The 25,000-nt window shown below is 40.4% G+C and overlaps 3 protein-coding genes across 4 annotated transcripts in view; 1 reads left to right on the top strand and 2 right to left on the bottom strand.

Moving 5' to 3' along the window:
- LOC137991071 (octopamine receptor beta-2R-like) overlaps nucleotides 1–4,657 on the bottom strand; it is a 14,578-nt gene extending 9,921 nt beyond the window's left edge. Inside the window, exon 1 of one of the 2 annotated variants that reach the window (XM_068836199.1) lies at nucleotides 4,563–4,657. The gene's annotated coding sequence lies outside the window, so the exon portion shown is untranslated. Of the gene's footprint in view, nucleotides 1–1,678; nucleotides 2,245–4,562 lie in introns of those variants that run through there. The other variant, XM_068836200.1, reaches the window with a different exon arrangement.
- An 11,394-nt stretch (nucleotides 4,658–16,051) lies between these two features.
- On the bottom strand, nucleotides 16,052–22,275 carry LOC137985993 (trans-L-3-hydroxyproline dehydratase-like). The gene is made up of 2 exons (XM_068833414.1): nucleotides 21,243–22,275; nucleotides 16,052–17,757 (listed from the first exon to the last, which is right to left on the bottom strand). Exons 1-2 carry the CDS (start codon nucleotides 22,017–22,019, stop codon nucleotides 17,494–17,496), a joined length of 1,041 nt encoding a protein of 346 aa, XP_068689515.1. The 5' UTR covers nucleotides 22,020–22,275; the 3' UTR covers nucleotides 16,052–17,493.
- Nucleotides 22,276–22,321: 46 nt separating this feature from the next.
- LOC137986010 (trans-L-3-hydroxyproline dehydratase-like) overlaps nucleotides 22,322–25,000 on the top strand; it is a 25,132-nt gene continuing 22,453 nt past the window's right edge. Inside the window, exon 1 of the transcript XR_011119493.1 lies at nucleotides 22,322–22,457. The gene's annotated coding sequence lies outside the window, so the exon portion shown is untranslated. The remainder of the gene's footprint in view (nucleotides 22,458–25,000) is intronic.

Below are 25,000 nucleotides of genomic sequence, written 5' to 3' on the forward strand. Positions count from 1 at the left end.
AAACTTTTGCGGTGATTGTCTGACCACATACGACCACGGCTTTTGCTGTGGAACTTTGCACCAGTTCTTGTGTGAAACTTTTGCGGTGATTGTCTGACCACATACGACCACGGCTTTTGCTGTGAAACTTTGCACCAGTTCTGGTGTGAAACTTTTGCGCTGATTGTCTGACCACATACGACCACGGCTTTTGCTGTGAAACTTTGCACCAGTTCTGGTGTGAAACTTTTGCGGTGATTGTCTGACCAACTATGACCATGGCTTTTGCTGTGAAATTTTGCACCAGTTCTGGTGTGAAACTTTTGAGGGAATGGTTTCCAGTTTATTGAAACAGCATGATTAATGCATTGACTTTGCAGGTCGCATTTCACTTAAATGCCGAATTGTTACCACCAAGGGGAAAAAGAACTATACTAACATTTGACTCTGTGTTCATTGCGTTATTTGTTTACGTGTCATCTTGATCGCCCTGCAACTACTTCCGAAGTTCACATTTTAGCGAGGACCTCTATTTCAAGAAACTGTGAGTACAGCTTATTATTATTATTATTATTATTGTTGTTATTATTATTATTATTATTATTATTATTATTATTGTTGTTATTATTATTAATATTATTAATATTTATTATTATTATTAATTTTCATATATTATTGAATTATATATTACTATTGATGTTTATAGTACCTTCGACAATTATGTATTGAAACCTTGCTGGCTGGCTCATAACGTACGCCAACGCTCGCTGGCAAACTCCAAAGTCCCTTATGCGCTGGCTGGCAATATGTGTCGTTTCGCATTTTAAAATATGCTGGCTGGTTAAAAGCTGTCTCGCACGATGGCTGGCTGGGAGTTTCATTTCCTGAGACTCTTGCTCGCTGGCAGTGAAGAGCGGGTATTTTTTTCCCAGGAAAGTTAAATATTAACGAAGATTGACGTAGAAACATTCTAATAGTGGTTACAACATTATATGAACAATTTTGTCGAAAATGGTCGTTGGGTACTCCTGAATAAAGCAAATAAAAACTTTTTTGTGGAAAGTTTGGATCAATTCCAACGTAGAAGTACGCGAAAAGGAAGGAATTTTTCATGTGATGAACCTGCGTCTCTCTGACCATCAGGTATTACACGACATCGCATCTTCATCAAGATTTCGCTCGGATTTTCTTGCTTTTTTCGCTCGTATGTCGTACTTCCAAACTTTTGGAGTTTAAGGAATTTAATAAAACAATTATTCCATTCACGCTTGTTGGACGTGAGACTGGTTATAGCCAACTCGGCGCCACGCGCCTCCTTGGCTATTTATACCTTCTCATATCCAACGCGCGCTCTTGGAATAATTGTTAAATATTGCAATTGTTAAATGTGTTGAAGATTTTTCAGTGCGATAACCCTCGGGCCTATAAAATATTTTGCCTAAATTTAAATTTAAAAAAAAAAATTGTAAGCCAGTGTTTACTTGGCTTACGGAAAGGTACACCCCTGGATATCAATGTATTGAAGATGAAAAAGGCTTTTTTGGCAGCTGAACAGAAAGCTCTTGTTACCCCGAAAGCAGAAGGTTTTACACTACTGTAAATGACAGAAATTTGCTTTTGATCTTTGCAGTAGCTAAGGCGTTATTTTATCTACTGAAAGCCTAGTCAGAGAATCTGGAATCTGGAATGCATTGCTTACCGGTTGGGAAGATGAATCTAAAAGATAGTGATGATTAACGAAGACTTGCACTCGATCAGCTGCGACGAAAGTGGTCTATACAGCATACAGTGCGATAAAACACGCCCCGGTCTTTTAAATGGTCGTATTAACTGAGAACAAGCAGGTGCATGACGGAGAAAGGACTATTTCAATAGAAAGTCATCAACTTTAATGGAAAAAAGTAATTATGCACTGACTGCATACATCCAGCTTTAATAGAACATTGACGCTGAGCACGTAACAGTCAAAACGAGTGAAATGATCTTCTTTTCAAACTGCGTTCGAATTACAGTAAATTAAAGTGAAAATAAACTAACATTAATTATACATTCATAAATAGCAACTTGGGCTTGTCAATTTATAGGAAACACTGAGAAATAAAACCGACTACAGCTTTGAAGAAGCCATTCCGTTAACATTATCTTTTAAGTGTGCCACAAAGCACATGTACGATATACGAGGTATAAACTTACATCTCTGTCCAAATTTCTGTGGACAAATATGTTTCATCTTTTTTGATTATCCACAAAGTTATCCTATCTTCTTACGCTTACTGTTTTATTTTTTTCGTTAATCCTAAAAAAGATCCTCAGCCCAAAGACGACGGCAAAGGCCGATAGAAACCAAAAAAAAAAAAGAAGATATATATATATATAGTCACCGAGAGACGTAGTCCTACGAATTACCGTTAATTTTCCGCTTTTCTTCAACGATTATGCCGGTACATGGATCCTTACTCGATGACGTGCTTCCAAAGATAACTATATCAATTTCATAAAACTACTAAACGAAGGGGCGAAACCCTTCTACATGCAGTTTTTCTCTGCTTCTTGTCAACCTTTTACGTACTAAAACATTGCATCATTGTTTTTAGTGCCGAGTCAAGTGTCTCCGACAAAAAGAAATTCAAGAGGAAATGAAATGACTGCCTTGTCTACTTCAAGATCGTCAATAACTTAGCCGCAATGTTCCATAAAGTTCGCATAATTATTACCGAAGATCTTTTCACTTTAACACAAAAATCCGAAAAAGATTTAAATACGCGCTCTCCATAACAAACTGGATTGATAGTAACGCTGACTGTTATGCTCACATGCTCATATGCTCACATTGTCATCGATTTGATAATTTTTCGTTGTTGTTTTGCAGGAAGGAAAAGAAATGTACTCAAATACACGGTAGTAGTAGTACTTCGTTTTTTGTGTTTTATAATCGAAGTTGGTTTTTGCAAGCACCTGGCTTTGACTTTCCGAAAATGAGAGTTTGTTTTTTCGAAATTAAGAGTAAAAGTAAAGTAAAGTCAATTTATTTTAACTTCGGTAGTTCCTTCAGTTACGAAACTGGTATCAATGGAAGCCGACGGTGCGCCCTTTTCCCCCCACCCTCCCTCTGTCAGTTCTCCGTTTTTACGGGTAAAGCTGTAACTACACGGATCAGAGGAAAGTCGAAACAGACGTTGAAGTCATCGTAGTCAAGAGAATTTCCGAAATTGCTGAAATTGAAGTTTATGGAATATACGCCAACTGCCAAAGACACTGAAGACTCGCTGAGCTCCACACTTTAAAATCACAATGTAATCTTTACTTCGTTAAAAACAGAATCACAGTTCCACCATGATCGTCACGTAGTCACGCAACGTTCTCATTTGCTTGTTTGTTCGTGTTGTTGTCTGACTTTATGCACCTGTCAAAGTAAATTCCCGCCCACCCCAACCCGGGCCATAGCGGGAACTTAAACTTATTTTCACTCGACTTTGATTCCCCAGCAGGCGGGGAGAGCGCAAAAATCTTCACCTACGAGATCGGGGAGTAAGCGGGGACTTGACTGTAGCCCCCCCCCCCCCCCCAACTTTTAGACGACTCAGATTTTTACGGGAACAAGAAAAACAACTAATAAAGAAATGTTCTCACGCGTTGCTAAATTTTACAAAATCGACGGCAAAATTCTGGAAGCAGAGCAGAAGATGTCCGCGAGTTTTCACCGTGTGCACACTCGAAAATAACAGGACAGGAGAATAACGACAAAAATTGAAACAAAAAAATTTGGAAGACCGAGAGCGAGGACATAGAAATACTTTTTTTTTGTATTCTCGCAATTTTAGTCCCAACACTGAAACTTAGACGCGAAGCTTTTTATGCAAAGGTTTGATAGTGTTTCCTTTTTTTTAAATGACGGGAAATGAAAAATTATGAAACCTCTGCGAGGTGCGATGAATGAAAAATATGCTGCTGAGTCTGGTCAGCTGTCAAGTGCGTCGTTCATGTCTGTTCCTCAGAGAAAGAAAAGCTTTCAACAACAGTCATCAATATCCCGCATTGATTACCAACAGATCATGAATCATTTAAACTTTCTTCGACTATTTATTTTTGTTTCTCAGAAACATTATTTTGCACCCGTCTTAAAGCGCCCATATTTAAATCATTTGTCTTCTACTCATGTTATTTCAGATATATCCAACCAATTGCTGCAGTTGCTTTAAAATTTTGCCATCGAAAATTAGTGAAATACCCGCTACATGACTTTTTTAAAATTTGAATCGATGATAAATTTTAATTATCAGGAACACACATCTTTCATTTACGAGCGAGGGTTATAATTACACGACCATTTTTCATAATACCGCTTATTTTCAGGAAGCTGTTTCCTTTTCAGTTATCAAAGACACAAATGTAAAAAGTTATTATAGAAAAGTTTTAACCAGAAATTTCAAGGTAGCGATAAATCGAAGTTTTAATTTTCATCGAATTCGAAAGGCAGCTTTCTAAGCTGTCATGAATTAAATCTGTCCAAGAGCATTATATTTCAATAGCAACTGGCGTGAAAATGAGCATTAGTGCGCTTCGACCGGATGTAACGATCTTACCTTCAATTTCTGGACGACAGAAAAATCCTCCGTTTTCTCTCTCGTATCACAAAAAAACAAGCTTTTTAACAACGAAGCACAAACCCAAGATAAATAAAATTGGTTATGATTCAATCACGTGACACTGATGTTTATTTATGACATCTCTGTTAAGCGCAGCCGGCGTCGGCTGTGTTCGCAGGCTACCGTCCCGCCCATTCCCCTCCCTCCCCAGCCTGAGTCCTCTTTCTTTTGGTCAACACCAAAAACACGGACTCTGGCCACAGCCAAAGCAGCATACAATACAATACAATGCAATTGTTGGTTTTCACTCACAAAAGAAAACTCATTTTGCATAATAGAGTTAAATTCATTGAGGATTTGGTGGGGGCTCCAACATGGCCGCCGTTTCTTTGCTTAGGGGCTCCAACATGGCGGCCTTGACGTCATGTGAAAACCGAGACTACAACACAGACAAGCTAAGAAATTGCAAACTTGATACGGAAGAGGGTAAAATTATGTGACAAATTGTGCTATGAAGATAAAAATTCACGTGAGAGTTTACCTCGTAATGCTCTTTTAAAAGTATTAAGAGATTCTCTTATCTTAAGATTACTTTCTAGAGTATTCCATAATGACACTGTTCGATAAAAAAAGGTCCTTTGTCCTGGAGTGGTCTTAAAAAGAAGAATATTTAATAGTGGCGAATTTCGCGTCTCGTGGCCACTTATCTCCGCTCGCGTTAAAAAAAGTGAGGAAAGGAAAACGGGAGCTTGTCCATTCATGCATTTGAAAGCAAGCACAGCGTCACGATAGTACAGTTGCGATTTAACTGGCAGTCACCGTAACTCTTTAAGACTGGAGTCACGTGACCGAGCTTTCTGGTATTACTGATTATTCGGGCAGCGAAATTCTGCACTGCTTAGAGCTTGAGAAGGTGCGTAGTCGTTGCGTTTGACCAGACCGACGAACAATAAAACAATTTGCTGAAAACTAAGGCGTTGATTATTATCATATAGAGTGTTTTTATCAAACATACGCTTAGCACTAGTTAGTGTTTCAGGCATTTCGAAACTGCTTTCAAAAGGCTTCTGCATGGCCTTGACCAAATCCCACTCTGCTCACTTAAGATACCTAGTAACATTATCTCCCTAGTCCTCCAAGTAATTTACCGGTCTTCTCTTGATACCGGCGAATTGCCTCTTAACTGGAAGCATGTCTTAGTATCACCGGTCTCCAAGAAAGGATCTCGTTCAAATCCCTCAAAGAACCGACCATGCAATCGCATCGACTCGTGTTCGCTGTAAAACTCTTGAGCACATTTTAAATTATCATCTGAAAAAGTAGAGATGGCGCAGTGGTGAGAGCACTCTCCTCCCACCAACTTGGCCCGGGTTCGATTCCCAGACTGGCGTCATATGTGGGTTGATATTATTGGTCATCTACTCTGCACCGAAAGGTTTTCCCCTCTCCTCAAAAACTAACTCGCACACTATTCGAGAAGAGTAGGGGATGAAGTCCCCGGTGTTGTGGCTGTCCTGTTCTCTCCAGCAGAAGTGACCGGCTTGGCGGTGATGTCTCTAAAAAGACTTATGGTGTATGAGGCCACCAAACCAGAAACAGCCATGCACAAATCAAAATGGGACTTTGTGGAGTGCTGGAATATGTAGAGGTAGATTCCCTGATCAAAGCATCTACGACTGAATTTTACAAAAACAAAATCATAAGTGCTGATTAAAAAACAATTGATGTGTTATAAATATAGAAGAAGGATCTGTGTAATGCTGTGAAGGACCAAACTTCGAAGCAATCTGTTGTTCAAGCCCCGTCACGTTTTTGCAATGGATGAGACGGAACGTACTAAGATCTTGCCAAGCATCTACCTGTTTTAATACAATCTTTTCAAACCGTAGCCATGTGCAGTCATTGAGTCTCTAGGGCATTAATCGTACAGTTTAGGCAATTAGGGCGTGTTTTTTCCAACAACTGACATCTGATAGACACACTGTAAATCAATTCTATGACTGTAAGCCACGTTTTACCCGAATTCAGGGCACATTGACTTTACGACTGTGAATCAGTTGGGGTAAGTAAGTTAGCAAGCCTTTTGCTCAGTTGCCTTTACAAAATGTTTTTTTTTTCGTTGACCTTAGAATACAGATGGAAGGTTTATATATCAGGGTGGAAAAACGTACTTTGGCTCTGGTGAAATTTCTGGGGACTTCACCCTAAAAGTGTTAGGTGAGATAAAACCACGTTCTTATCAAGTGAAGGATGCAGTGCAGTGGGTATGTGTTTGCTCTTCAGTCACTCGTGGAGTTTTGGAATCAAGGTAGGAAATTCTCCTTAAATATTAAGAAACCGTTGTAATATTAATTTGGCAAAGGTTTAGCTCTAGGCCACTGCATGCTGAATGAGACTGGAGCCACGTGGTACTGAATCGCCAGTCAGCTTGTTGCTATTTAGAGAGCTTTAAAAAAAAAAAGTTTTTAAGTATTAAGTGTATTGTACATCTCATTTGAATTAAAACTTTCTCTTTTTTTTGGAAAATCGATCTGCCAAAATGTTGATAAACAAACTTTAAAAGTTTAAAAGAAGTGCTTCCTGATTTTCTTCCGAGGATAGAAGACCACAACTGGGATCACGTTTTTCTGTGCAAATAAAATATTTGAGAATTTTTTTTGTTCTTTCTACAATGCTATTTTATGGGACATTTTGCACTAGCAATTTAGTGGTCGTCTAGTGGTGTTAAAGAAGATGGGATATTTCAATGTCTTGGCATCCTGGACATTTTTTTCGGAGTGTTTTGTCGTTTTTATCGAAATAGACCATTATCATTCATTGACGTCCCTTTAGCCTTCTGTGTTGTTTGTCATTCATAAGCAACTATGCGTGACACAAACAGAATAACATATCTTCAAATCCCGTCTGAGTTTTAGCAACAGAGTATGAAAGTAAGAGATTGTAATGCCTCATATTGGCCCTATTCCCATCGTAATCCCTCTTAAGTTATTTTTAGATCTCCTGCGAGATCCGGTATTCCCACGAAAGTTAACTGATAGCCAATCATATGTCCCCATTTGTACCAATGTTGACAACTGAGCGAATTCCCACGCAATAATTTGCATCAATCGTGAAAATGGGGACATATGACTGGCTATCAGTTAATCCTCGTGGGAATACCGGATCTCGCAGGAGATTTAAAAATAACTTACGAGAGATTACGATGGGAATAGGGCCAATATGAGGGATTACCTCTCTTACCTTCATACTCTCTTGGTTTTAGAAAGGACAACGGCTAAGTGAACAACGTCACTTCAAAATATAATTTAGTTCTATCGTATAAGTATTTCGCGATTATCACCTTGAACAATAGGGACGAACTATCATATAACTGGATTTATTATATAGATACTGATGAAATACCAGGATTTCTCCGTTTACCAAAAAATTATATCTTCACCGCGCGCAGTGAACATATCACTTTTATCTTTCACATGTGAGAATATAGGTGACGTCATGGTAACGAACACGATTAGCCAATAAAACGCGAACTTCCTCTTCATTGTAAGGTTCTTTTGTGCTTTAATATAATTCTTCTCTACTACATTAACATTTTTATTGCAAATTTTACATTATCATGATTTGCTTTTCATAACTTTCATATCTTGTTTCATGTTACACAACATGCGTGTTTTTAGCGGTTGGTGACCACTTTTTCATCATCATGATTTCAAAAATGAGTAAAACAAGTTGTTTTAAATCTAGACATTTCAGCAATATCTATAAACAGAACATCTCGTGCTGAAAGCATCTCTCACGACTCGAAGATAAAATTCGTATCCCCGCGCGGCCATGTAATATCCTCAAATTGCAGGAACGGTTCTAAAGTGAAGATAGACAGTGAACGATTTCCTGTTGTATGCTCACGTTGTCGTCAAAACCTAAAATTTGGTGATTTCACTTTGTTGTTTTGTGGATTACGACAAAAATGCCCTGAAATGCGTGCTGCACGATTATTTTTACTTCTTGCTTTTATGGCGTTGTCGTTGCCTTAAGCCCGCCGCACACGGTGAGGAAAGAGCTGAGCAAACTGCCTCGCGAGGCGGATTGCTCAGCCGTTTTCTCACCGTGTGCGGGGAACTTTTGGTAAGAAATTGGCCTCGCGAGGCCGTGAGGAAAAAATCAAACATGTTTGATATTTTTCGCCTCGCGAGGCAAATTCCTCATTGTGTGCGGCCATCGTGAGAATCGAGTTGAGCTTGGTCAATGAAGCATCCAATAAAAATACATGGCATTCTCACGTGACTTCAGTGACGTCGGAATTTCTTCCTCCGACACCATCCTGAACCGCTGGAGTCACGTGAGTATGCCGTGTATTTTTATTGGCTGCTTGATTAAACCAAGCTCAGCTCGATTCTCACGATGGCCGCACACATTGAGGAATTTGTCTCGCGAGGCCAAAAATATCAAACATGTTTGATTTCAACCTCACGGCCTCGCGAGGCGAATTTCTCACCACAATTTCCCCGCACACGTGAGGAAACGGCTGAGCAAACCGCCTCGCGAGGCAGTTTGCTCAGCTCTTTCCTCAAGTGTGCGGCGGGCTTTAGCCATCGTCATTTTCACGTGCGGGACGCGGGAAATGGGATTGAAGAAAACAAGTCATTGGGATATTTCACGCTTCCGTGAAGAAAAAAAAAAGATCTAGTTGTAAAGATTTAGCCTGCAGAAAATGAGCTTCTCCTAAGAAACAAAACCCTCAATTTTGAAACGAAATCAGGATATGTCCCACAAAGCGGACGGAACGTTTAAATAAAATTAAGAGACGGGGCAGGATAAAGGGAAAAGGTATGGCAAGCCCTTACTGCCAAAAGCCCTTCAACTTTCAAGAAACCAGGTTGTAATCCATGTTGACACGATCGAGTTATAGAAATTGTAGGTTAAGTTACGTCTGGGGATGGTCGAGTTTCGAGGAAAAAGCTCCACTTCTTCCTACTGATTGTTGAGTTTCTGCGATCTTGTGTCGAGTTCGCGCTATTTAGTGTCGAGTTCCCGCGATTCAGTCTTGAGTTTATGCGACCGACTTCCAACTCTCGCTAGCGAGTTTTCTAATTCTCGCTGGTGAGTTTTCTAATTCTCGCTAGCGAGTTTTTCAACTCATTCCCAGGACCCGCTCTGGCAGCGTTACCTATATGCCCTTGGGTATATCCTGGCTGTTTAAAATTCTCCAAATTCGGTGCCATTAAATTCTATTTACAAAGACTGAATTCGGTACTCTAAAATTCCATTCGGTAAAAAGGATTTCAGCAATACCAAATCCTACCTAATAAGACTAAATTCGGCAACCCCACATTCCATTCCGTAACTCCAAATTCGTTTTGTATCGTATTGACTGGCTGTATAATTGTCTAGTCCGTTATGTGGAAGCCAACGATTCTGTCAGTCAATCTTGTCCGAGACCCTAAGGATCTACTGCAGGTTTCTCCTTGCAAGTCTCAAGGAGCCTGGAACGGGGTGACCCGAAAACACTGACCCCCGGTCCATGGACCCCTCTACGGACTGGGTCCACGGACTGCCTCACGGACCAAGTCTCACCTCAGTTGAAGGATTATTCTTCATTGTCACTTTCTTCCAAATGAAGTATTATCATTCATTTTGGACACTGAAAGCTTGATAGGGATCATGGGAAATGAACATATTTCTCTTAAAAGCAGAACCCTAATGTCTGGACTCGCAGGACTCGAACCTGGGAACGTGTAATTAATAACCCCTTCACTTAACCACTAGACTACCACATCACTAACTGCGAGGGTGTCATTTTTAATTAATGTCAATAATTTTTTCTTCCAAAAGTGCCGCTGTAAACGTGTATTAACACCCGCTAAGAAGCAAGCTTACACAGTGAAAAATGTCGGTTACCAAACTTCAAGAGAAAGCTAACCATTTTAAAATCAAGCTTTAGACTTAACCATTCTTCAGCAATGATTATATATATATACTAATTAGTTTTGGTAAATAATCGGCACATTTTCTAGTCAATTGATCTTTAGTGGTTAAGTGGATAAAAACAGTTCCTTCGAAGTGTGGTGCTCCGGGTTCAAATCCTGTCCAGGGGCTGCTTTTACTTTTTTCTTTTTATTTGCTACCACAAGTCCTGGGACAGAGTGGTCAAAATGGAGGATAATACTTCATTTAAGGCAAAGTGACAATGAAGGATAATCTTTCATTTGAGGAAGAGATCGTGTTGGCCTCACGGACCGGTCCACGGACTACTTTTACGGACCCCCCATACGGACCAACCTAAAACAACATAGAATTGAAATAAAAAGCTAAAGATTTGACTTACCAGTTCTGAGTTGTCTGGATAGACCACTCGTGTCACTCGTATCGGCGAAATCTCAACCGTAACGCTCCGCAAATTCAACAGACTAAGGCTCAGGCTCGGGTACAAAGGCTGCCCCTTCCTTCGCTGTGGACCGGAATCCTTCGAAAAAGATTGATAATAAGTAAAGCTATTTGCATTTTCTTTCTTTAATATTTCCCTCCGCCATTTTGTTGAAATGTTAGGATCATTCTCCCGCGGGTTTGTGAACTCGCCCCAGTCTTCACGATCTCTCTGTCCTGGAAGAATGGCGGAAGAACTTTTTCTTTTTTTAATGTATTTTTATTCCACACACACACACACAACAAACAAATGGCAGAAGAACTTAGTTTCGAAGCACTCCGGTAAACAGCGAAGGAAAAGGCAACACCTGAGCCTTTATAATTATCTGATTTGCGGAGCGTAATGGCTGAGATCTCACCTGCAAGAGTGGTCTATCCAGACAACCGGTATAAACAAATTTTCAGTTGTTATTTATTTTTAATTCTGTGTTTTTTAGGGCCGTTGGCAAAACCCGGATCGGATCGGATCGGATCGGACCGGACCGGACCGGATCGGATCGGATCGGATCGGATCGGATCGGACCGGATCGGATCGGATCGGATCGGATCGGATCGGATCGGATCGGATCGACAAAACCCGGACTGGTTCAATATCAAAATTCCTGCCAATAGACACATGAAATCCCTGGGTCACCAGTTAAGGTTACTTCCCACCTTCACGGGTGTCCTTCCGGAAAAAAGTTCGTACTCGCGTTAGTTTCAATAAAATCATAACAAACTATACATCAGAAGAAAGTTTAGTAAATGTAGTTTATGATAAATATACTGCTTTAGCGAGTTTTTCTTTTGGTAAGTGTTAGAATTGGCGCCGGTAAGACGTGAAACCGCCGAGGGTTCTTCTGTTAAATTTATCGGGTATCGGATGCCGCTTCACGAGCAAAATGACTTCACAGTGTTGTTATTCACAAGCCATCAATCAAAAAAAGCTTGTCAGGAGATTCCGATATTTAGAATAATTTCTCATGGCGTCCATTTACACAACATACCTCGCATATTTTTGGCTACTCCAACCTTAGATGCGGATATCTAAACAACCAATCAGAATATCGAAAACGCCTGAGACAATTTCGTTGATTGATGGCTTGTGAATAACAACACTGTGAAGTCATTTTGCTCGTGAAGCGGCATCCGATACCCGATTACACTATATCTGTTGGCGTAAACTACGTTTATTAAGACTAAAAACAAAATAAGTATGCAAGGCTGGTTTTACGGCTGTGAGGATATATAGTGTTTGTTTGACCAATTTTCGTCAGGCACGGCCCGACTCCTTCAGGGAGTTAAATCATAACTCGTACATAACTCCCTGAAGAAGTCGGGCCGTACCCGACGAAATATTGGTCAAACAAAAACTATATATCCTCACAGCCGTACTGAACCAGCCTTACATAATTATTTTGTTTTTAGTCTAAATATTATTTGCTGGTCAGATCTCCCAAGATCCGGCACTTGTACTTTGTTCAGCTGACCCTTGCATACAAAAACTGTCCACATTTATTAAGCTTTCTTCTGATGTATAGTTTGCAATGATTTTATTGAAACGCAAGTACGAACGTTTTCCGGAAGGACACCCGTGAAGGTGGGAAGTAACCTTAACTGGTGACCCAGGGATTTCATGTGTCTATTGGCAGGAGTTTTGATATTGAACCAGTCCGGGTTTTGTCGATCCGATCCGATCCGATCCGATCCGGTCCGATCCGATCCGATCCGATCCGGTCCGGTCCGGTCCGGTCCGATCCGATCCGATCCGATCCGATCCGATCCGGGTTTTGCCAACGGCCGTTTTTTAGGGTGGTCCGTAGAGGGGGTCCGTAGAGATAGTCCGTGGACCGGTCCATAAGGCAGTCCATGGACCCGGTCCGTGGGGGGGTCCATGGACCGGGGGTCAGTGTTTTCGGGTCACCCCCTGGAACGAGTCATGGAGGGCAGACGTGTTTTAGCTTGCTCCGCCATAACAGCGCTATTGCTCGCATCTGCTTTAGTTTTCCACTCTGAAAATGGACCAAAGTCCCCAACGACGGCCATCTCATATCATGGCTCAACTTTACATGGCTTAATGAACTCCGTTAACAGCACCGGCTCCACCAATGCTGCCGTGCAGGCTCTCGGTTGAGCCGCCGTTTGGCCGGTAGCGGTGCACATGGAAAGCGCTTTCTATCCTCTCAACTTTCATACTACGCCAATGCCGATTCCAACTTTCAATTAACAAAGATTGCTTCTTCTGGCGATGTCTCACCAAACCCTGGCCCTACGGGCGAAGGTAATAATCCTGCGAAATGTCCAGGTTGCAACCGAACCTGCGAAGTATTTGTGATGGTTATTAGTTCTACTTTACATATGAATGAAAACCAATTTTCATAAGAAAAACTTCGCACTTCGACTCGCTTTGAAGAGGAGGTAGACATGAACTCGGAAATGGCCTATTAGGTGGTATCTTAGGTCCTGCAGTTTTAAAGTGGAATCTTCAATGTAGGGATGTGAAAACTGCGATACGTTTTGGATCCACATTCGAAGTCGTCCCAGATGACTAAAAACCCGCCCGGACGACTATAAGAACTCCAAAGGTCGTCCGTTGGACAAGTGATGTTTTAATAAATATCTTTTTATGAATGCCATCAAATGTTATAATATAGAATGTACTTTCGTTCTAATCGCTTTTCATTCAATGGAAACTTCAAGAAAAAAAGGAATGAACATGCGAGATCTCAAGTTTGGGCGCCATCTTTGACCACGCGGTATTTTCCTTCAAACGATTGCAGGCTCAATTTTCATGTATCTAGCCGCTGGCATGGTTGTTAGCAGTCGTTTAACAAAGAGCAAAGAGTGACTCGTGGTCTCGGCTGAGAATGTGGGGTTAGCTACAAGGTGTGTCGCCACCTCCGGCAAAAAGGAAAACAAGTGGAGCAGAACATGATGCTTACGAACAGGAAAACACAAAATCTTGATAGCAGGAGCGTCGAAACTTTGGGTCTTTGAATCGTAACTTTGTAAGCTACATTCAAGTACATTTTGCAGCGGCAGAAATGGACCACTGTAAATCGGGTTCCCACGGTGCAAATAACAAAATACTCCAGAGTCAAAATTATTGACGAGTGTGTAAAATAAAACACGATTGCTCAAGTTACAAGTAATTTTATCGATATTTGCTATACTTCCGCATTTTTGCCCGGGCAATCCAAAATTTGTCCGGGCAAGTATATCAGAAGACGTACTTGCCCGGCGGACGACTTTGATAAAAATGAATATGGATCCCTGGACCGTCTTTAAAATCAACAAAAATACTTATCGTATGCAAATTTAGGGTGTTCACCACCATTGACCACTTTCATAAATGGTGACCGCTTCATTTTTGTTTTCGATTCATGCTACTTACACCTGCTACTGGGCGCACCCATACCGGTTTCCATCGTTTCACGGAAATCAGTCAGAAAAACACGGGAAGGGGAACTTTGGAGAGTTAAAATCCAAAAAATTCCCGGGGAACATGCCCCGGACCCCACTAGAAACTTTTTCGTTGTTTTGAAGCCGGTCATTATTTATCCTAGATCGGCCCCTGTCCTGGCCCCTCTTTAGTTCATCTATTGTAGCAAGGCTAGAAAGCTTTATTAGTATTAAAAGAAAAGGGTATTTAACAATTATCCTGCGAAATCGCGCGGAATATCGCCTGATCTTTAGCTGACGAGGCCGTAGGCCAAGTTGGCTAAAATCAAGCGACATTCCGCAAGATTGAGCAGGATAATTGTTTTATTATTCAACACATTGATGACAAAGCACAATTTTCTACGTTTGTTACAAAAAAAATCTGGAAAAACGACCATTTTCCACCGCGACACACGAAATTACGTATATCGTAGGATATCTGTTGAGTACGCACGACGAATATTGAGCGCGCTATGACCATATTTGGACATTGTCACAATGTGTTGAATAATAAAAAGAAATATTTGCAGGCCGTAGATTTGCAATTTCCAGAATTCCTTTTCAGTCGACGAGTTTATCTGTTTGTGCATGAAAAAACTGAGGATATAAAATGACTTTCTTCTCTGGATATCAATCTGCCACTCACCGAACCTTCAGATAAAGAGCAAGGAATTTCTTGATGTTTTATAATTTGTTGCTAAGAAAGATAGGCTTGATTTGACTTGATTTACTTTCATTGTTAATTTCGGTTTACAGTGTCCCCAATTAGCGCTCCAGCGCTAGAACGACTAGACACTTAAATAAAGTTCCTTTCCTTTTAGGACACCTGGTTTAAATAAATTGTGAGCAAAAATAGAAATCTCTCTCTCTCTCACCATGGTGACATAAATAACATGAATAAAGTAATGACAAAGTGTGTTGGGATCAATGAATGTGTCTCTTGTATTCATGTCACCGTGGTTCCACCAACGGGAAAGCTCCTCTAACTCCTCCACCATAAGCCACTCACATTACCCCAAATTCAACAAAAAGTTAAACGCAAAAAAGTCCACTGCACGCAACCTTCCTTAGGGTGCGTTCGATTGATTCTATTCCGGAATAAGAATAATTGGAGTGATGATTTAAAACGGTATGTCTGGCACTTTTGAAACACCAAGGGAAAATAAAGATATGTTTAAAATAGTATGTTCGCCGGTTTTTTACAATTTTAATGTGAATCTCCGTAAAACGAAGGACTTCTAACTTCTATTCCATGTATTCCTATTCCAGAATACGGTCAATCGAAAGCACCCTTAGAGTGGAGTTTCCCTCTATCTCACCCGATGTGAAGGAATCCAGAATCTAGGATCCAGCAAATGTGAGGCTTTGAAACCCGGATCCATTATATGAAATCCAGAATCCATTATATGAAATCCAGAACCCACAGATTTCGATGGAATCCAGGAGCTATTTCTGTGGAATTCCGTGAATCCGGAATCCACGAATCAGGATCCAGGATCCAGGATCCACTCTTTGAAATCCAGAATCCTCGGTCTGGGATCAGGAATCGGAGGGTCACCTGGATTCCTTTACATAGAGCGATTCTATCAGCTTGTTCAAAAAAACCCAGTTTTCGTTCTACACCAGAGTGAACAACTCTGGGATCTTAAAACGTTATTAACTTTATGAGATCAAGTAAGAGTTTGCAACACATTGATTGTTTGATTATTCAAGCCACCTCCGGGAGTTTACATGGTGTTTGAAATTTACTAATAAAGAAAAAGGTTAATTGTTAAACTCTTTGTGTCAGTTCTTTAAAAGTTTCAATAATAATTAATAGTTTGCATTTGGTGGCCCTGCTTTGCCTATACCTGCTCTGAGCAAAAAATAATATTTTAAATGGCTTGAGCCCATGAATCAACTAACTAAGTGAAATACAAATACAGTTGTACCTCTCGTTGGGACCACCTCTCCTCAGCGAACACTTTTCCAAAATACCAAGTTTCCAAGTAAAATCACTATATTTGGAACCTCTCGCAAGCGAGCACTTGACAGGTGGCAATAGGCAATTTTCACGATGGCGTCACTTGACTACAACTACCACAATTCAGTTTGTTTTTCTGTTCACATTTAAATTTTGTATTCCCAGTGGCGTAAAAATAACAATAGCTCTAATTAACACGAGACAAGCGAAACCTGAAGGATTCTAGAACTTGTAGTCATATGGCATCATCATGCAAATGTCCTATTAGAAATGATTTCCTGACTGAGTGTCCTTTTGAGAACAGTCACCAGTTTAAAGGGAAATACAGTAGGAAAATCGAAGTACAGTATTCGGTGCAGTCAATACAATCATTCCCTATTTAGTCTAAGTGATATCCAAGGTTTTCTATTTTTGAGTTCAGTCAAAGTATTGACGTCTCGTCTCCGTAAAAAATGTATTCACATGGGATTTCTAGTCCATATCCGGCTCTCGACAATTGGACTGTTATCTGGGCACAGCCACTTTGCCTTTATTGCTTCTTCTTTTGAGAAATTTGGTTATTAAAGACAGGTAGCCTGTCAGAAGCAAACCATGATACTCTGAATAAATACTTTGGGAGGGCTTAAATATTTTTGATTTGTGACTACTAAAAGTTATTACATGGGTTTAGATCGGCACTGGCATTGGCACAAGTCTCTGCAGTTACCACAAATGCTAATGAGGCAAAATGTTGACTCAATATGGTCTGAGATCTCGAAAGGGACCACCTACCATAAGCAACCACCTAGGCTTAACATCTTGGGTAGTCACTTACGGGTGGTTTTTTGGTATACCGGTAACTATGATTATATAGGTGAGTGTAGTCCTGAGAAGGACTGTTTAGGATGAGCAGAAATCATCTTTAGAGTCAACCAAGTAGAAGGTAACTTCTAGGTCAACTCTGAAGGTGACTTCTACTCAGGTTGTCAAAAATGTTGGTCAACGTCATCCCAAACAGTCCTTCTCAGGACCACACTCATCCAGACAATTGTATTTCACTTAGTTGTAAAAATAATATTATACTAAAACTTGGCAAACACCTAATTTATCTTTTACTGTCTTATTTAATTCTCTTTTTCAGTGTCACTTTAGAATAAAACCTTCCCTAAATGGATCATCCTTTTCAATAGTGAAGCAGCATTTTCCACTGTAGTAAGCATTACCTGCAACTTCGACATGGATTGCATCAAACTCCCCACACTTTGTTTCCTTCACTGCTTGGCCAGTGAACTTTGAACCCACCAAACCATTTTCAAACACACGGCTTTGGTGCAGGCCTATCTGTTGACGAGCATACTGCACAGCAATACGGGCTGTCACGCCAGACCCACATGGACTTCTGTCAACCTGGTGAAGAAACTTGAACATTATACGGCTGAATTGGGAACATTTGTCTAGCTTACAGTTGTAAATAACCTTAACATACTGATTGGCCCACTAAGGTTCCAAAAGGATGCGATTTCAATAAATTAAGTTTCCCCTTTAAACTTATCTATATGATGGCCGTTCTTATCTCATTTGAGCAAAATAACCTTTTGAATTTTGAGCTAGAAAAAGAAACTGGAAGGGCTAAAATGAATGAGAAAAAACAAATATTAAAACAGTTGGAAAGTAGAAATCAGATGTATGATGAAACTCGGTGCTTTCACTAGCTAAGTAATGTTAGTAACTAGCAGAGGTTGCAAAAGGAGGTCTGAGGGCATGCTCCCCAGAAAATTTTTGAAATCAGAAAATCAGAAAGCACAAACATGCCATTTCCAGTGATTTTAGAGAGAATATTAACATCCAAACATTCACTGCATTTTTGTTAAAAAAGTATGATATTGCATGGTCTGATAAAATCCCATGTACATAATACACTATATCTGCCAACTTTTCCCAAGTCAAAAGCTTGAGATTTTTGATCTGACTTTTTTTCAGTATCTGAAAACGTTTTCGAACATTATTCGTTTCCAGTCCCTCCAATTCCACTTAAAACATGCCATTTCTTAATTATGGTATGTTCCGACTCACATTATTTTCATCACAGTTTGGACTCAAAGGCCTATGAACTCGACATTGAGTGCAACTTAGCTTACTTTGCTACTTCATGGCAAATTTGCTTGTGGCTCTCGCAGTCAACTTTTAGCAAGTCTATCCGGATCTGTGCATCAGGCATGAGAAATTGTCCTTGATGCGTGAGATCAATGTTTTTGATCACCAGGAGTAAACCTCACACATAATGCATGAGACATGGCAGGTCCAATACACTAGATCACCAGTTGTGCATTTACTACAGATTGAGGTGCACTAGTACTTCGCTACTAAGAGTAGATTAGAGAATACTGGTTTTAAATGTTTAATTACCTTTCCAATAACAATTTCGTGTAACAAATTAATTGAAGTGAGTTGCTTTACTTTGGCTTTATTTGTTTACAAGAAATACAGCCAGCGATTTGTAAGTGAGTACCCATCAGAGCTCTGGCAGTGTCTTATTATAATTGCAAGCACTAGAAACTATTATTACAGCATACATTTTTCCACTTTGATTTATTTGCACTACGGCCAAATATTAAATCGCAAAATACGAGGTTCCTTAATGAGGCCCTGTTAGGGATAAATTCCGACAAGCGACATGGCCTTGAACCGGCGACATAATAGCCACGAACTGGCGACGACCGACAGAATATTACAACGAATTAGCGAAAGCGACACAAATGTCAGGACTGACCGACAGCGAATTTCAGAATTGTGAATGTTCTGCGGACTGCGGAACATTTGCGCGTACACAATTCCTCATAATTACTTAATAATGATCATTGTTAACAATAATGGCCAATTATGGCTAATAAGGCGAACATCTCATTTTACTGCTGTTTTGATTGTTCATTTCATGTGATTGACGTATTCAGTGCATCACTCCCTTTGAAGACTTTTCCGCTTTGCGTATCATGTTCTCCCTGCATGACCCACGTGCGCACTCCATCAGTCTGTCAGAGAGATACTTTTTTCTCTATTGATCGCGTTCATCTCCGTGTTCCAAATCATAAGCGAGTTATTGAAATACATCACTATTAGAGTCATAAGCGAGTCGTCGGAGTGCCGAACTTGTGCACGGTCAGAGTCACGTGACGGGTCTATTCAACATCAGAGACCGCGCTATTGTTTAACCCTTTGAAGTTTGCCAAGTTTCATAACCAGTCCCCTCTACTAACTATGATTTTTCACAGACCTTTTGTAAACGCATGCCTTGCGGATAATGAATGGTCGATAAAGTCCTTCCTCCTGGGTTGTTATAGTTACAGAAAAGCACAGTCTGACAACTAAATCAGAGTTGAACTAGGAAGAAACATTAGACTCTTGCACTACCAGAATCGTAGAAACGCTATTATAGCTTGATTGCTTTGCCAGATTAGGCCTTTATTCACTTGTATAGTTTCTTAGATGGAATTTCATTGACTTCAACAACTATTCCAAGTAGTCTGAATAGGTATTAAACATTAAAAAAAGTTTCAAAACCCTGGGCTTAAAAGTACTAAAGATAGAGGCCATATGTGCCGTTGGCGTCGTTCCAGCGAATGGGGATTGTCAGAGGGGCAACGAGCTAAAATTTATTACTGAAATTCCGACAGGCGACACAAGAATGTTCCGAAATTGCGACATAGCTAGCTGTGAAATTCAGACGGAGGACATGGGCACCCCCCCTAACAGGGCCTCCTTAATTTGCAGTACTGCACAAGAAAAAAAGTTTGTATAATATTATTATATTTTAGTTCCGGATCTTTGAATCAAGCGATAAAAACAAACAATACAATTGAGCATGACCATCTAAATTGCCCAGTTACAGTGAACTATAACAATGGGTGAACTAAATGTTTGCTCTCATCGCAAAATGAAAACTATGTCACCATGGCTGAGTGGTTAAACCCAATGGCAGAAAGTTGGGGAAAGTGTTGGTGTTCTAATCATCATAAGGGGGGTTTGGAAAGACTGAAGGGCATAAAATTAGATTCCCCGATCGGAGCTTAATTTAATATCTGAGGGGTATGCACATTTCTGACCACGAAGAGGAAAAATAAAAAGGCATTCGATTGGTTTTATGACGTGGTATGCCTGCGGTATCCCATGTTATGATACCCAACTTTAGGAGGCAGCATCTGCTCAGAAAAGCCTTAATTACGCGATTCATTTACGTTTGAAAGGTGAAAGCGATCTTGGACAAAGAAACCTTTTAAAAGACTCATTGTTGATTAGCTGCCTTTTCTAAGGCGACACCAAGGCACTGAATTTTTTTTTCCCGGAAACAAATTTCAATTACTCCAGATACTTGAGCTTTTGCCTGCTACGAAAAAAATGAACAATTTCCATTCATAAGTAAAAGGTATCCTTTCCGACGTAAAATATCAGGGAAGAGAGACTAATATCCATATAAGATAAGCTTTATAAAACGCTGCCAGGTGTTTTATACTGATATGCAAATCAAAGAGGTTTGATGAAAATTCTTAATATGCGACACAAACAAATTGAAGTTGCCGCTTTCAAGTTTGAATATTACTTCTAAATTAAAAAGACGATCCTGATTCCCTAAAATCCGCGAAAGAGAATGCAATAAATCTCCCAAAAAGTCTGAAGATTGGGGGCATAACTTTATGAAGCCATTTTGACATTTTTTCTTTATTATTATTATTTTTTGCAAAAGTACGTTAGAAATGTAACCTAAATTTTCTAACCCGGTTCATATAATTATAAGAAGTAATTCTTGGAAAAGAATCTTTATAAAAGAAAATACTCAAGCAGTTGAATTCAAGAATGATGAAAAACGAACTTGATTTATATCAAATTTGAATGTTTACCTGGCTGTCTGCAAAGACAACAACATTCGCCGTTGGTTCCTGTGGGTTTCCATGAAACATGTCGTTTCCATCAGTCAGAATTGTACCGTACAAAAATGCTAGCTCTTCGCTATCTGGATGATGAAATCTTACTTGACTCTTAACTGTGCTGGAAATCACATTTGCAGCGTCTACAATATCATTCTTAGGGGATGAACGAACGTCAATACCTAAACGGTCACCATTGACAATAGCATAAAATGCACCTCCGAAGCCAATGTCGATTTTTACTTTGCCAAATCGCTCGGTGTTGACTTCCAAGTCCAGACCAAACGCGAAGGCGGGAACAGAAATAAAGCGAACGCCACCTGGTTTGCCTTCGTCGATTTCGACGAGAGCTTTGACCACACCACAAGGGCACTCGATGAACACTGGCACTTCCCCAACACTTGAGCGAGAAACGTCGGTGCTGAGGAGACCCGAGTCAACAGCGTATCTTCCGAGCGCAATGATTGCGTGGCCACACATTGTACTGTAACCTTCGTTGTGCATAAAGATCGCTCCCAAATCAGCTATTTCGCTGCCTGGTGGAACGAGGACAACGCCGTACATGTCATAATGTCCTCGAGGTTCAAACATCACAAGCTTGCGGATATGATCAAGGTTCTCCCGAATGTAGCGTCTCTTGGCAAGAATTGTGTCCCCCTTTATATCAGGGTAACCAGAGGTTATTATTCGTAGTGGTTCACCTCCTGTGTGCATCTCAACGGTTGAAATTTCTAGGTCATTCTCCTCCATTTTCGCTAATCAAACGCTGTTCTTTTTTCAAGCGGCCTCACTGCCTCCCGTCTGCTTCCGGGAACAAAGAGGTCCTTGTCCCCAGGCCTTTACCCTCTTTTCGAATGAAACAATTGCAAAAGCATAGTTAAATTTCGGTTATGAAAAAAACTTTATACACGTCGACAAATATTAACTTTTCTCCATGTTTCGCCATGTGCAACTTGACCAAATTGCTGCAAAACTCACTCAAACAAGTCTAGACAAAGTCTAGACTCGTCTAGACTCGTACCTGACTGAACGAGGATTCTGATTGGCTACCACGCGGATGTGTAGCAAGCGTAGCAAAGTATTTGATTGGTTGGTCAGACAATAACCAACAACAAGCAAGCCATTTGATTGGTTGACACTGAACAGATCATCTTTGAGCAAACGAGCCGCAAACCACAAGATAAGCAGGTAAACTTAAAAGTAAGAGATAATTTAAGATTAATTGAATATTTTACCCACATCACACATCAGTCTTTGAAGAAGAGGACGCATACAAAACATAGACCCCAGTTCCATGGACCATCCCTGTGGATCACTCCTGATTTTGTACAGTAAAAGCAGAAAAATCTTTAGACAAAAAAGAGAAGTGGTCCTAGCACTTACCTGTACAATTTAAGGACGGTGCCTACTAATGCAAAGGTATTTTTTTACGCAGTTTACTGAATATGTGGGAAAAGCAGATCTTAACAAGTGTTATTGAAATCCAAAAAGAAAATTGGGGGTAACCAAGCATTTTTCAAAGATAATCAACAATATTTGTAAAAAGCTTTAAAATACAAACAATGCATGGCGTTCTTTTCCAAATTGATGCTTAATTATCTCTGAAAAATGCGTGGTTACTTCCAATTTTCTTTTCAGCAGTACCTTAACTTGCTAAGTTCTGCTTTCTCCGCATAGTTTTGAACCGCGCAAAAAATATCCCTGTGTTAATGAGTATCTTGAAATGCGCAGAACGTATGCGCCATAACTATAGTAGGCACCATCCTAAGCAATTGTCCCTTGCAGACACATGAAAACATGAAAAATTAAGGACCGCGCCTACTATTGTTATTGCGCATACGTTCTCCGCATCTCGAGATACTCGGATTTCCTATGGGTGGGGCTTATTAATACAGGGATATTTTTGCGTAATTTAAAACTATCCGGCAATAGTAGATCTTAGTAAGTACTCTTGGTATCCAAAGAGAAAATTGGGGGTGACCAGGAGCTCCTGGGGTGACCAGGTATTTTTGAGAGATAATTAAGCTTCAATTTGAGAAAGAACGCCATACATTGCTTTGTATTTTAACGCTTTTCCCAAATATTATTCATCAGTTATCTCTCAAAAATGCGTGGTTACCCCCAATTTTCTCTTTGGATTTCAATAACACTTGTTAAGATCTACATTTTCTGCATAATCATAAACCGGAGCAAAAATACCGTTGAATTAGTAGGCACCGTCCTTAAGGTGCCTCCAACGGTGCAATGCTGTACCAACTGAGCTATGAAGCCACTCAGTTTGGGAGTAGGTTATGTTTTGCATACGTCCTCCTCTTGGGGCCTTAGCATGCCTTTTTGGCCTGGCCTGTCTTACGCCTCGCTGGTACGACTCAGTCGACCGGTTGTCTCAGATGGTTGAGCACGGACTACCGGCATGCGGGAAGTCGCGGGATCAAAACCCCGGTCGGACCAACAGTCAGGGTCAAATGCTGATAAGGACGATAAACCGTAGGCCCCGTCTCACCTCACTTGCGTGAGACGTTAAAGAACACACACTGTCCGAGAAGAGTAGGGGACATAGTCCCCGGTGTGGTGGTCGCTCAAACATTCTGTTCTGGGGTCACCTTTGTTAACTACTTGTCATTCATTAAAGATCACGTTAAACTGCACGGCTGCCATTACCGCCAGAAAAAAAAAAACTAAAAGAAAAAAGAACAAATAATAGCAATCTGGTAAAGTGTTGTTCATTGACCCTGAAAAGCCGCTAGGGGAGTGGTCAACCACATATTCACTCATTCATTCATTCAATTTGTTGGGCTCATTTGTTCCGGTGAAGGACTCGATGAATTAAATGAATTTACATTTTAAGTGCGTGTTAAAGACGAATCCTTTTTTAGATCCACCAAATAGGTCGTATGGGTGTCTGTCTATATTTAAGCAATAGAGGACGTTTTCCGTGTTTCCCTAGCCTCATCTAAACACGAGGGGGAGTTGGGAGAATTCGAGACAGTTATGCAAACCCGAGACGCAGTCGAGGGTTTGCATAACTGTTCATGCATGAATTCTCCCAACTTCCCCGAGTGTTTAGATGAGGCCATGGAAACACGGAAAGAAGTCCTCTATTGCTTTTATTCAATATTTCTCAAAGATAATTAGACAAATGAAGGAAAATTCTTGATTGAAACAGATTTTCTTGATATACGCTCATATTTCCTACCAACCAATCAAAACGCGCGTCTGACAATACATAACCAATCAAAATTCGTGTGATGTCACAGCCGTGTTCCATACTCTCAGCTAAACACAGCTGTTGGTCAATGAGAGTGCGCGCACTATCCCAATTATTTTATAAATGATAAGAGGCAACTGCCGTTCAGTAGTCTATAGCTAGGAGCGAACAACAGCCCTGATTTTATTTTTGGATTGAATTTCCCGCGAATCAGACTCCCGCAGGAGCCCCATGACCAATCACAAGAAACTATGTTGGACGTCATACCGTTACCGAACGGGAACTGTCTTCGGTTCTCAGTTGCGGAAAAGGTAGTCTGGACCACACCATACTGCTCTGTAAACGACGCAATCTTGGCGTATCAAAAGATTCTATCGAATGGTTTAGAAGTTATCTATCGAACAGATGTCAGTCAGTTAGGGCATTGGTACTCATTTATGTGAGGTGCTAGTTTTGTACCCCATATGAACCACGTGAGCGTTAACCCTACTAATGGAAACGGGCCCTCACAGGGACAGAGAAA

This window comes from Montipora foliosa, chromosome 2 (assembly GCF_036669935.1).
Source record: "Montipora foliosa isolate CH-2021 chromosome 2, ASM3666993v2, whole genome shotgun sequence".
NCBI lineage: Eukaryota > Metazoa > Cnidaria > Anthozoa > Scleractinia > Acroporidae > Montipora > Montipora foliosa.